At 38.3% G+C, this 13,417-nt stretch overlaps 2 protein-coding genes across 6 annotated transcripts in view; both read left to right on the top strand.

The window, feature by feature from the left end:
• The first annotated feature begins 2,699 nt into the window (after nt 1-2,699).
• Nucleotides 2,700-11,592, top strand: tnni4a (troponin I4a). The gene is made up of 6 exons (XM_052120577.1): nt 2,700-2,741; nt 7,298-7,366; nt 7,897-8,028; nt 8,161-8,250; nt 9,084-9,254; nt 9,666-11,592. The coding sequence occupies exons 1-6, from the start codon at nt 2,700-2,702 to the stop codon at nt 9,750-9,752; spliced, it is 591 nt and encodes a 196-aa protein (XP_051976537.1). The 3' UTR covers nt 9,753-11,592.
• Nucleotides 11,593-12,780: 1,188 nt separating this feature from the next.
• The window catches only part of LOC127639072 (non-muscle caldesmon-like), a 72,359-nt gene continuing 71,722 nt past the window's right edge, over nt 12,781-13,417 (top strand). For all 5 annotated transcript variants that reach the window (XR_007969920.1, XM_052120916.1, XM_052120915.1 and 2 more), the window contains exon 1: nt 12,781-12,906. The gene's annotated coding sequence lies outside the window, so the exon portion shown is untranslated. The remainder of the gene's footprint in view (nt 12,907-13,417) is intronic.

Genomic DNA, 13,417 nt, shown 5'->3' with positions numbered 1-13,417 from the left:
CTCCGTCTTGCCTACACTCAAAAATAGTATTTCTTAGGAGTTGGATCACATGTACTCCAGTGTCTTCACTCCTATTGGTACATGCCCCATTGCATCACTGGTCATTTACATGTACTTCAACTATTCTAAATTTTGTTGCATCACTGGACACACCCTCATCGCAAACAGTTGCTTTCGCTAATTTTGATGAAAATCATCCATTTGCATTGAAAATGAATGACTTCAAGATGCGATAATATGAACAACATTTTAAAGTGCTGACGAGTAAAACAAATGCAAAAAAACCCTGTCATCCAGCAATGTTGCATGTAAACCCGCTCACTTACAAGTGATTAGCAACTTCATTACCCATGAGAGCTCTGTCACTATCGGAACGTCAGCTCTCAGCGAGTGATTGTGTCGCCACCAGTGATGTTCAGCTAGACGGGGAGTGACGTCAGCCTTGTTGTTTATGGGGTGGGTATTTGAGAGCAATTTCCACTATCTGGGATGGGTCGCTAGGAAATCGCTTAATGGGAAATCGTAATGCAAATCCAATGTAATTAAAACGAGAGCCGCATTACTCAAAACCATACTATGTGTGTGTTTAGTGGTTGTTAGTTTACATCATTAAGCAGGCAAAATAGCAGTAGGCAGAATGAGCAGCTGATCATTTTAGGTCCATGTTTGATAATGTGTAAGTGGGGTTAAAAAAAAAAAAAGGCCATAACAATTCCAGGACATTTGCTTGGCAGCGAAAGGGCCGTTATTTTGGAGTCACTTAAAAAGGAATTATTTAATGCCTTATTTTATGATCTTAGTTAAGATGCCACACACAAAATTATTATAATAGTGGATATAATGAGGGGGGCAATCCCAAAGTGGGCTTTTATTAATATTATTACATAAACTGAGAGCAAGAAATAACTTTAATTCTCTTTAATAACATTTCCTACAGTACAACATGGTATCTGCTGCAGATCCATTCACTATGAGACTTTGTATCGCAAACTGTATGTACAAAATAATTTTTCATCAGTGCTTATAAGAGCTGATAAATTATGGTGAACAGTGGCTCAAATTTGTATCTCATAGGGAAGAAAAATCACAAACTCTCTTTAATACTGTATAATCCCTAAATAGTTAAAAGGACTGGGGTTGTGTTATCAGTGATGACAGTGAGCAGTATGTACACGATGAGTGAAAACCATCTCCCCTAAAAATAAACAAGATTAAAAGCGCATGCACATCCTGCAGACAATAGCGCATGAGCCATGCGTCATGGGACGATTGTGTCCACTCAATCTCTCTGTTGCTGTCGACAGCTGCCAGCCCATACTCCAAATTCCGCTCAAGTTGTGTGTCCTTTCACTGTCCGAGTTGCCCCTTCTTTCACCGCACACAAGTTCAAACACTCTTTACATGCGCAAAAGCCAAAACGCTGCAATACTTAGTTTGTCTTTGAACCATAAAACCTTTTCTAATGCATTATGGGGTTGTGCATTTATCGATTAGGGGCTTTTAGAGCATGAGGTGACCTCTCACCCTGCCTCAAGCCAGATACGGAGATAAATGTTCTCAGCATGTCTCTTTTTCATCTTTTTTAATCACTTAAATGCTATGATCCATTTCGTGTTCTTTTGAGCAGTCTCCTGGTGATATTCTTATACCTTTAATTAATGCCATGCTTGGATGGATACTAGGACTCTCATTTTAAATTCAGGCAATCTGAGCAGTGCTGAATTATGGTGTCAGACAGCTCTATAAAATGCTCAATTAAACAATTATATGCATTTATATCTGCAGCACCTAATAGTAAGGACACCCAGAATCTCTGTTGACTTTGGAATGGCCATGGGAATCTTAATCGCATGAATATATAAATTATAATTAATGTGACCTTAATGTGGTATAAAAACCTTGAACATTTCCCTGTAAAAAACTAAAACAAAAAAAAAGCTAAATCCAGCCTAAACTGGCTTGCTGGTTTTAGCTAATCTAGTTTGCTGGTCAGGCTGAGAGACCAGCTAGACTAACTGAAGACCAGCTTGGACAGACTGTGAGATCTGCTAGACCAGCTGAAGTCTATCTTGCCCAGGCTGGGAAATCAGCTAAACTAGCTGAAAAACAGTTTTGCTCAGCTGGGAGACCAGCTGATGACCAGCTTGGACAGGCTGCAAAACCAGCTAGACTAGACAAAAACCAGCTTGGACAGGCTGGAAAACCACCTAGATCCACCGAATGCCAGCTTGACCAGTTTAGGAGACCAGCTAAATCTGCTGAAAACTAGCTTGGCCAGACTACGAGACCAGTTAAGCAGCTAAAGACCAGCTTAGCCTGGCTGGTAGACCAGCTAGACCAACTGAAGACCAGTTCTGCCAAGCTGCGAAAACAGCTAGACCCACTAAAGACCAGCTTGACAAGCATGGAAAACCAGCAAAACAAACTGAAAACCATCCTGGCCTGACAGGCAGACAAAGCTAGACCAGCTGAAGAGCAGCTTGGACAGGTTGAGAGTCCAACTAAACTATCTGAAGACCAGCTTGGCCAAGCTGGGAAACCAGATAGACCAACTTAAAAAAAGCTTAGTCAGGCTAAGAGACCAGCTAAACCTGCTGAAGACCAGCCTGGCCAGACAGTGAGACCAGGTAAACCAGCTGAAGACCAGCTTAGCCTTGCTCAGAGACCAGCTAGACCAACTGAAGAACACTTTTACCAGAATGGGAGACCAGCTGAACCAACAGAAGACCAGTTTGGCTAGGGTGGGACCTGGGAGACCAGCTGAACCAAATAAAAACCAGTTTGGCCAGACAGAGAGACCAGCTGAACAAATGGAAGACCAGCTTGGCCAGACTGGAAGTCTAGCTAAACCAGCTGAAGTCCAGCTTGGGCATGAATTATTGCCCAAGCACATTAATTATTTCTTGTTGCTTAGTACTCTCAAAGACATTATTGGTGAAGCAAAAACGTGTGTGTGAAAAACACTGTTGTGGCATCATGCGGGTCATGTGATGACCCTTAACGTGTATAAATATCACTCACTTTTGCACATTAATCATTGCTCTTCACAATCACAAAAGTGACCGATTATGGTTTCAAAATGGCGAACTTCTCCGAAAGGTGAGGAGTTTTGATCCCTGAAATTATTATTATTATTATTTTTTGCATTTATTTATTTTGTGGAATTGTATAATTTTCCACGGCACACCTGACAATCTTATGCGGCACACAGTGGTTGGGAAACACTGGTCTAGGAAACCAGTTACACCCACTGAGAACTAATCTTGGCCAGACTAGGAGACCACCTAAACATCTGAAGACCAGTTTGGCCAGGCTGGGAGGCCAGATGGACCAACTTCAACCAGCTAAGACCAGCTAACCAGCCTAGGCTGTTATAAGATATTTTATTCAGTAGGGTTTATGTTCTAAAGCAATTGAAAGTAAGTGACTCATAGACGTAATGGGCATTCATTCTGTGTCGTATGTGTCTTTGTCTATCATTTTGCAATGCCAGAACTATGGTGCGCGGAAAGGTTCCCTGGTGCCATTAAAGGGATGTATTGGTGTGAGTTATTTTGGTTAGCCATTCACATGTGAGAGGTGAGGCATAAATCAATCTTTGAAAATCACACTGCACTGTTTCTCTGTACATCACTTGTCTGTTCACTCTCTTGGAGCTCTCTTCAGAGGTATGAACTCTGTATGGCTGCTTTTTTATAATGTCTAACACTTTGGTTGTGAAACCAATGGTCCTCTTCAGAGGTCTTTTAAGTTCAGAGGCAGGAGTGGTTGAAAATAATTTTATTTTTGACTTAAGCTTTTGCTTTAGTTTTTGTTTATTTGTGCATGATTTTTCCATGATTTATGATATGAGAGCCTGCAATCTAATTGTAAGTGATTTTTAAGGTGAAATGACAGGGCATCTTTGGGCATGACTGGAATGTAGTGTTGGTAGTAACCATATAATGTGTGAGATGCTGTCAGTGTATCGTTCCATCTGTCTCTCAAAGATGAGCAGGTGTTGTGATGTGTTGCTTTACAGCATGCAGGCGCTCCCTCATATGCTTATTTACAGTAAGGGTTCCTTATAATAACAAATATTTTATTGGTGCTTGAGAGCTCAGTCGTAAAAGAGGCAGTCTCTTTAATTCACGTGGCAAATATTTTATTAGTTTTCAAATACAAACTATCATGATAAAACATTATATACATTATAGTGTGTAAATATATTCATGCCACCTGTGCAACATTAAAAAGTCTGTGTAAATGCATATTTTTATGGTATGAAGGCAGCTTTACAGTGTAAAGAGGTGATTATTAAATTAATGTTTATTATCAAATAAATACATTTCCCTCATGTAAATGAGAATTGAGAGAACCGGAACATTTATTCAGAGTACATGTACCAGTATACATTTTCAATTTGAATTGGGTAAATTAAGTACTTTGTATTAATAAAGTACAATTGCTCAAGTACAGTTCGCCCTTTGTATTCGAACACATAGACCTCTAGAATGTGTGTTTGTACAAAGGTCAGAGACTCTGATACCCCTTGCCAAAGTCACTCCAGCTACTGCATATCACAGACATTAACAGGACCAAAGCCAAGACAAACAAAGTTCCAATAAGGTGTTGAGTTTTTGTCATTTACCACTAATATTCCGAGCTCTATTGGTCCATTTGAACCGTATCTTTCAGACGCAGTGTTGTCAATTTCTCCCATCACAAACTGAATTTACACGCAGGAATGCTTTCAGCTTCTGTACTTCCTATCCATCAGTCTTCCGCCATTGAATTTTATCCCTGAACACCAATTTCCCAGAGGGACCCCATTAACCCTTGCTCGGAGTCCTACGCCCCGCTATGAGACATTCAAGGTCACTGTTTTCTCCACAGGAGCGAAAAGCCAAGACCCCGATCTCTCTGAACTGTGAGCTTTAATGAATGTATCTTTGAAGGCTCAGAGAAATCACTGATGTGCACAGAGAAATGGTTTGTTATATTGTTGTAAAAAATGTCATGGTTCTTCCATGGCTGAGTCACCGTGGTGACCAGTAAAACCCAATGTCCGGTAACCCTGAATGCCACAGTGTGTGTACCACCTGCATATTGTTATTGTATTTAGTGGAGTTTTTGATGTCAAAGGAGGACAAGCTTTATTTAAACTATTTGGACGTCCTTTTATGTGGATGACCCCTGGCCATGGCGTCACTCCTAATCCATGTCAGTTGTTTGGCATTTAACTAGTGATGCCTGATGTGTGCATATATGAATGGTGATGGATTTAATTGTGACCACAATTAATTTTGGCTTCCTTTCAGGTCATATAGTGTTTTGGAGCCATGTCTGAGGGGTAAGCATTATTTTTATTTGTGTAATGACCCTGTCAATGTCATATTTGAGCCAAAAGGATAGATTTACACCAAGTTATCATGAATTATTTGTGTTGCTACTAAAGCACTTTCATATTGCTCATACCTAGAACAAACCCTTTACCCCCTGCTGAAAAAAAAGAGGTTTGCTGGTCTTACCCATCTTAAAGAAATAGTTCACCTGAAAATGAAAGTTGTCTCATCATCTACTCACCCTCGAACCATCCCAGATGTGTATGACTTTCTTTCATCTGCTGAACTAAAATTAAGATTTTTAAAAGAATTCTGCTTTTCAGAAGAAAGTCATACATATCTGGGATGGCATGGGGGTGAGTAAATGATGAGAAAATATTCCTTCTTGGGTGAACTATCCCTTTAAGCTGGTCTCTTAGCCTAGCCAAGCTGGTGTTTAGCTGATCGTCTAGCTAGTCTACCAGCTGACAATTGGCCACATCCCTCTAAAATCATCAAAACTAACCAGCTAACCACATTTTTTAAGTTTTATTATCCAGAAGGCCTAAGTACTAAACTTCATAACTCATTGCGTATTTTTGGCTACAAACACAAATGACACTTTGTGTTCTAGTAATTTTCTAAGCAATCAAACTTAAAAGCGATCTAGCAATGTCCTGACAACCAGCCACAACACCCTAGTAACCATATAGCAACATGCTAAAAACCACCCAGAACAACCTAGCAACTGTATAGGAACGTGCTAAAACCACTTAAAACACTTTATCAACCATGTAGCAATGCGCTAAAAACCACCCAGAACTTGCAACATGCTAGAAATCACTCGTAACACCCTAGCAACCACATGTCATCATGCTAAAAAGCATCCATAACACCATAGCAACCTCATAGCAACATGCTGTTAACCATTCAGAACACCCTAGCACCCTCATAGCAATGCACTTAAAACCATGAGCATCATTGCGCATGTTTTTGCATAGGCAAACACCTGTAACATTTTCTTTAGAAAACGTACAGATCTGTTTGTTTTTTGTTGTTGTTTTTTTTTTTTTTGCTTTGTTAATGCCCAATGATGTCTCCACAGACCGGTAAGCAAAGACCCACCGTTTGTTGTGAGAGTTTTGTAGAGCATTTCGTTTTTGCTATTCCTTGTCTCCCTTTAAGCAGTTATGTAAATAGGGGGCCTGGGTACTTCAGCGAGTATTGACACTGACTACCACACCTGGAGTCGCGAGTTCAGATCCAGGCTGTGCTGAGTGACTCCAGCCAGGTCTCCTAAGCAACCAAATTGGCCCGGTTGAGTAACCCCCTTTTGGTCGCAATTAGTGGTTCTTGCTCTCAATGGAGCGCATGGTGAGTTGTGCGTGGATCGTATAGAGTAACATGAGTCTACGCGGTGTCATGCACAGCGAGCCATGTGATAAGAATCGCGGATTGACTGTCTCAGAAGTGGAGGCAACTGAGACCTGTCCTCCACCACCCGGATTGTGGTGAGTAACCGCGCCACCACGAGGACCTACTAAGTAGTGGAATTGGGCATTCCAAATTGGGGAGAAAAAAATGGTAATAAAATAAAAAAGGATTTATGTTAATGGTTTCCTTGCAAATAATTTTCGCTGATTGCACTGACATTTGCTAAATACTAATCATACATGATTAGCAACAGGAATAATATGGCAGTATACATGTTGGCATCTCTATGTATTAAATACTATTTAATGTTTGAATCAATGACCTAATCCAGCAGCAAATTGGTTGCTTGCAGCTCAGCAGTTTTGGACATTAAACCGCATGTTAAAAACTAATCTGCACTGTAAGTTTGCTCTGGTCTGCTTAAAACTACACTTGGCGACTGAGCCTTCAATTTGGAAATTCAAACAGTAATCAGGTTCGACAGTCAATGCATGCACCACAGCATGTGTGGATAAGACTCAAAGGATTGTTTTAACATAACTGCAGATTAATGGGATAAGATTTACTTTCTTTTTTTGCAGAAAAAGGGCAAGTCCAAGTACTCAGCCACACGCAGACTTCTGCTAAAGGTGAGTAAGAAAGAGTCGTATATTGAGAAGTAACCCAAGATGTATGAATAAGCACTCATGCCCCATGAAATTCTGTTTTTTAAAGAACTGTATATGCATTTCATTTGTCTCCAATATCGTTTTGTGTAATTGGTTAAATTTCACTGTTTCTTGACAATGAATGGCACTGATCAAGCACTCATTTTTAGCACTTTTTGACCATTGACAGAAATGTACCTTTTCATTATGGGCCAATATTTGCACCCTGGAATTGATTTTCATTACAATTTTACCATCTGCAGAGACACTAAACTCATAACTTAATAGACTTACATCAAAATATAAAGAAACATATGAAAAGCTGAATAAAAGATCAGACATTTACACTATGGTGGCTATTTTTTTTACCCCAAATTTGAAATGTGTGAGTCATTTTTGTCACTTTCTGTGGCATTTCTGCCAAGAGCATCTGGACTCTCATTGTGACATCAAAGAAAGCTGATTTATATTAACGGAACTCCTCTCTCACCCTCTGCCTGAATGACCCTCAGACCAAATTGCTGAGAAAAGCGGAAAACTTGCTGGTAAAAGAAAAAGAGCAGAAAAAGTTAGAAAGAGAAATTGCCCTGCAGGAGAGAGTGCCGCCCCTCAAACTCTCAGGCCTTTCTGTCCATGAACTGCAGGTGGGAAAGTTTACACTGTCAGAAGTTTACTTTGTGTTTTCTTGTGCCCAAATTGCTGGGTTTAGTTGTATTACTAAAAGCTGCATTTGTGTTTATTGTGTTCAAACTCAGTGATGTCATTTACTTTTACAGGAGCTTTGCAAAGATTTGCACGAAAAGACTGACGTTGTAGATGAGGCGCTATACGACCTTAATGTAAAAGTCGTCAGAAATGATGCAGAGGTAATGAAACGGTGATAAAAGATGTGACAATTCTTTCAAGCTTACACAGTGAACAGAATTAGGCAAACGTTTAAAAAAATATTTTATTGTACAATTTAATAATATAAAACTTATTTTATCCATTCTGACTACACTCAAAATATTATTGAAAGATTTATGCATTTCAGTTTCATATGAATTCAACTTCAAGTCCATCAAATTTAATTGCGTAAAAAAAATGTGTTAATTGAATTTAGTTAAAAAATGACAAAATTCCATTTGATTGAATTTTGTTATAAAATTGTTAGTTTTAAAAATAGGCTTAAATATTTTTTTGGAGAATAGTTGATGCAGAAAGAAAATAAGTATCACTATTATTATTGCTCATATGTTTTTTGAGCAATTCAAACAAACCACTAATTGAAGTATGCAGCAATTAAATGTAAAAATCAAATTACACTTTGTTTATTGTTTATCCATGTGAAGATCCTGTCAGATACACTCAAAAAGTTAAAATTATTTTTACTAAATTCCATTTAATTAAATAGTATGATGTTTTTAAAAAAAATATGAATGAAATTTAAAATATTTCAAATCGTTATTTTTTACATTTGTTTTTATTAAGGATTTCTTAATTCAATTTGATGGAAGTTTGTTATGAAATTGAAATGTGTAAATAATAAAAAAATTATAATTAGTGTATGCAGCCTACCTCTATTGACCTGTAAGAAAAACACATTTCTTTGTAATGGTGCATGCATAATATTTTATTGATACAACCACATTTGAGATCACTAATGCTGTAACACATTAATTAACTAAAACCTGATTTTTGTTTTACATTTGTTTACCAGATTGTGTCACTAACCCAGAAGATCTATGAACTCAAGGGGAAAATGAAGAGGCCAAACCTGAAGAGGGTGAAGAAGTCTCCAGATGCCAAGCTGGGAGCGCTCACGGACACTAGACTAATGAAAGCCGACTTCAAAGCAAACCTCAAAACAGTTAAAAAAGAAGAGGAAAAGGTAACAATCCATCTCTGCAAGTGTACTTGTGTTCAGAGAGTCATATTTTAGAAATTAAGCGATTCCTTTGAAGGCCCAGTGGTGATGAAATGTTGCCATTTTAAACCGCCCTGTCTGTCTGAGGTGTGTTGTAATGGTCTGCTGTCCTCAGACGAGCCTATGCAACAATTTCAGTTGCTCTCCTGTCATTTTTGTAGATTTTGAAAGGTACTAAATTAGGTTGGCTGGTTGAAGGTTTTTCCACAGCAGGGCAATAACAGAGTCTTCCAAAATTGACAGTAATCACAGCACATAAATAAACACTGGACTCAATATTACCAGATCCACTTTGTGTATTGATGGCATGCTCAAAATACAAACACATGTCAACATTAATGCAACTGATGCGAAATTGTCATTTCTCCACTGTAGAAAGAGGAGGTAACAGACTGGAGGAAAAACGTAGAGGCCATGTCCGGCATGGAGGGCAGGAAGAAGCTATTCAATGCTGGGCAATAGACCAACACAAGCTCCACAACTGTACGAAATATTTCCACCCAAAAAGTGGGCATGATGGAGAAAGGGGCATCTTGATATAAACCTTATCATCTTCTTTGTTTGTTTGAATTGTAATCACCCTAAACATTATATGGTAAATTATTCATTTATTTTGTCAGTCGGCTGTGGCTTGCATGCAATATTAATTTGTGATGTGCCACGATAAATATGTGTGAGCGCTGTCCGTGGAGAGGGATTAGATAATAGAACAACCTAATATGGATATCATATCAACTGTGTAAATATATTCTGCGTTGATTGAAACAAACAAGGCTACTGTTTACCCTCGGTGAAGAGCATGTTTATTTTATTACCTATTTGTAGTTTACAAACTGAATTTTTTTTATTTTTAATAAAATTGCATTTATTGACGTTTGAAACCTTCATTAAAAGATCAAAGGTTTGATTAAAATCTGCATTAATGTCATAGCTACACATTTGAATGCCATGAATACTCAGGTAATAGCAGTTCTTGTTTGTGACCTGCAGGTGGCGCATATGCATTTATTTATATAATGAACTGGCCGTTCATAAGCAGCAGGGGGCGACAAAGAAACAAAAAATGCTTAACTGGAGCTTTACATTGAGGGAACTAGAATACATTATAGAAGAACAGAATATTGCACAAGGATACCGCTTCATAGGAACAGAGAGACAGGCATCTGTTGTCTTAGTTTCCATCTAAAATATGACATTCTGTCTGTGAACTGATGTTGTGGAGTTTAGAAAAGGAAGCACTGGGAGGTAAGAGGAAGGGTGGCACTCTATCCTCTATTGCTCGACAGATGGCAAACTGGCACAGATATGGCATCAGTCATTGAGACCTGAGTCAGCATGTCCACTTCAACACAGGTCATAAGAGACAGGTGAAGTGTGTCATTTTTGGACGTTAATTCAGCTGAACTAGGCCAGTTAATCAGTAACGTGTGGCTGTGGGTATTATTCTAACAAAATATGCCTGTTTGTATATGTGACTATGCTGCATGTGTTCCATACACTAAACATTGAAATACAGGCCATATAAAAGCTTTTCTAAGTGGATTACAGTCATTTTCAAACTTTTTGATCTATTGTGCATAATCTTACGGTATGCAGTTTCCTTTTACTATCCTATTAATGCAGGTTTCTCCTTTTATGATCAGCAGATAGGTATTTACTTTAGATTAGACACAGATGTTGTCTCTATTGGAAATGTTAGACTAGGTTTGGCAACTGTTCTGTATTAGCAGGGTTCGGGACGTCCCGTATTTTATGCAAAGTTAAGATGTCCCATGCCCATTGTCCAGTATTTAAGCAGCTGACCGTCATGTAACTTTACATCCTGGAAGAAATAAGAAGACCTTTTGCACTCCTATGCAAATGAGATACAGTTTTAGCACCCTGAGGCTGTCCTGATGTTCTCAGAAAAGTTCAACTCTCCATGCTTTAGGTAGTCTAGTTAAAACAAGTTCATATGTATACTTTTATAGCAACAGACAATCATGTGATATTGTCATTCTCAGAGCCCAGAGAAAGTTACAGTAGGTGACAATGTTATATTTTCAGTTATCTGAGGCCTTTCCCTGATAGAGTTGCTATGAATCAAAGCATATTAGAAAAGTAAACATCTGTAATTCTCAAAGCCCTCAGATGAAGAGAATAAAAATGCAGGGCAGGCTCTCCTTTGTAACCAAATTACAGGTAAAGCGATCTGCATTTTACTGCTCCTGGTTTCCAATTTGTGGGAAAATACTGGGAAATATTTTGCTTGTACTTTGAGATGGAGCACTTGAGCACTTTTGTTTCAACAAAGTCATGCTCACAAAACAAATAAATCCTTGTTTTCCTTCTATAGTGTTTGCTTGATTTATTTGCTAGAGTTCAAGAATACAAAATGTTTGCCATTCTTTTAAATGCTGCCAAGATAGTCGCACACACACGCACACACACACACACACACACACACACACACACACACACACACACACACACACACACACACACACACACACACACAGCCTCTTTGAGCAATACCCAGGTCTAGAAACCAACACAACACACACATATTTCTCTAAAACATCCCTTAACAGTATTGGCCTGTATGAGTATTTGGGAATAAATCAGATGCACAGCTGAGTGCTCTAATTTGCAGCTCATTGTTTGGAGGTCCCTCCTCCTCATGTCTATTGTTTGAAATGACAGACAAAGAACAACAATGCATGAATCATAACACTGAACACTGCCACCATTGTTAGCAGTGAATGCTGGCAACTCAGAGTGAAAAGAAATCGAATTAAGAGCTTGTGAATGAACATGCATTTCTCCACATCATCAGAAATATGAATAAACTCAAAATAACCTGCAACTAAAAAGAGGGAGGGGGTGCACTATTTAAAAAATAAAACTGTAAGCTCAAGCACTCCAGAAGTGTATAAACACTAATCGTTCAGTTCAGGGTAATTAGACACACTTTGTTTTGAAATCAATTACTGTAATATCTTATTTCATTTATCTATCAGATGATATCACACCTGAAGTGTTTGAATCACCCGTTTATCACAGAGATCATCATTTTGGATGGCTGCTCTTGACAATAACATTGTGAAGAATAACCAAAAATTGCCAATTTATTTTGTGCTAAAACATGTTGCCATGGAAATACTTTCCCCTTCTTAGCCGTTTTGTGCCATAATTTGCTCATGTTGTTATTATTATTTAATTCATATTATATTATGTAACATGACAAAATAGAATAGAATAATATAACATCATTTAAATAGCCCATAAAATATTTGAATAAAATTATTTCAATGTGTGTTCTACATTTTTGAATTTATATTCGCTAATTATCTTGATTGATATAGCCAAATAATATTTTTAATGACTTAATGATGTTTATGAAGTGCTGAGAAGGCAGTGTATGGACAATGCGTAAAGTTTGGGTTGCCGTAAACGGTGCGTGAAGGCGGAGATCGGATGGAGTGTATCGCTTTTAAAGGGAGGAGTCTGAGGAACCCAGAGTCCTCTTACTGAAGCATGCAGATTTGGGAGTGAAGGAGTCCGATCCGCTGTCACTTTCTCTTTGCAGATTTCTTCGCTCTTCCAAAGGACGCACTTTGTTTGCCTTATTGCGCAGGTAAGTTTTGCGCATCACTTCCAGATGTTTGGATGCGACTTCAAACAGACTTTACAAACTGTACGCACTTCTTATAAACTCTTCCTCGTTGTTTGATCAAATATTAACCATTTGACTTCGGTCTTTTGTTGAAATAATTTGGCTTGTACTGCATTATATTCTATTGCATTAATGTAGATTGTATATTCTATTGGACTTTAGAAGATTGGACTTTCAAGGAGATTTTCAAAGGAGAAATTGTATTAATTTAATTTGTGTTTAGATTCTCCCTTTAACTATTAGTGCGTTAGTTAATGCATGATGGACAAAGGAAATGATTGATTGTTTTGTTAGTTTTGCTGATGAGTCTCTTGTTTCTGTCCTTCTTTTAATTTCCCCCCACACCCTCCCTTCTGCATAGATCTTTATCTTATTTAAGAATCCGTCTGGAATTCTTTCCTATTCACAAGCCAAATGCTCTAGAAATGGGCCTGGATTTGATTGACAGCTGCCTAAATACTCTTTGGAAAAT

Source organism: Xyrauchen texanus, chromosome 47 (assembly GCF_025860055.1).
Source record: "Xyrauchen texanus isolate HMW12.3.18 chromosome 47, RBS_HiC_50CHRs, whole genome shotgun sequence".
Lineage (NCBI taxonomy): Eukaryota > Metazoa > Chordata > Actinopteri > Cypriniformes > Catostomidae > Xyrauchen > Xyrauchen texanus.
The sequence above is the reverse complement of the archived record's forward strand: the minus strand, read 5'-3'. Positions and strand labels throughout refer to the sequence as shown.

Excerpts from the sequence above, each read along its gene's own strand:
- tnni4a (XM_052120577.1), top strand. The coding sequence starts at position 2,700 with ATGGGAGACCAGCTGAACCAACAGAAGACCAGTTTGGCTAGG. Across the intron at positions 7,367-7,896 it reads CACGCAGACTTCTGCTAAAG|ACCAAATTGCTGAGAAAAGC; the intron begins GTGAGTAAGAAA and ends AATGACCCTCAG. Across the intron at positions 8,029-8,160 it reads TTTCTGTCCATGAACTGCAG|GAGCTTTGCAAAGATTTGCA; the intron begins GTGGGAAAGTTT and ends TTACTTTTACAG.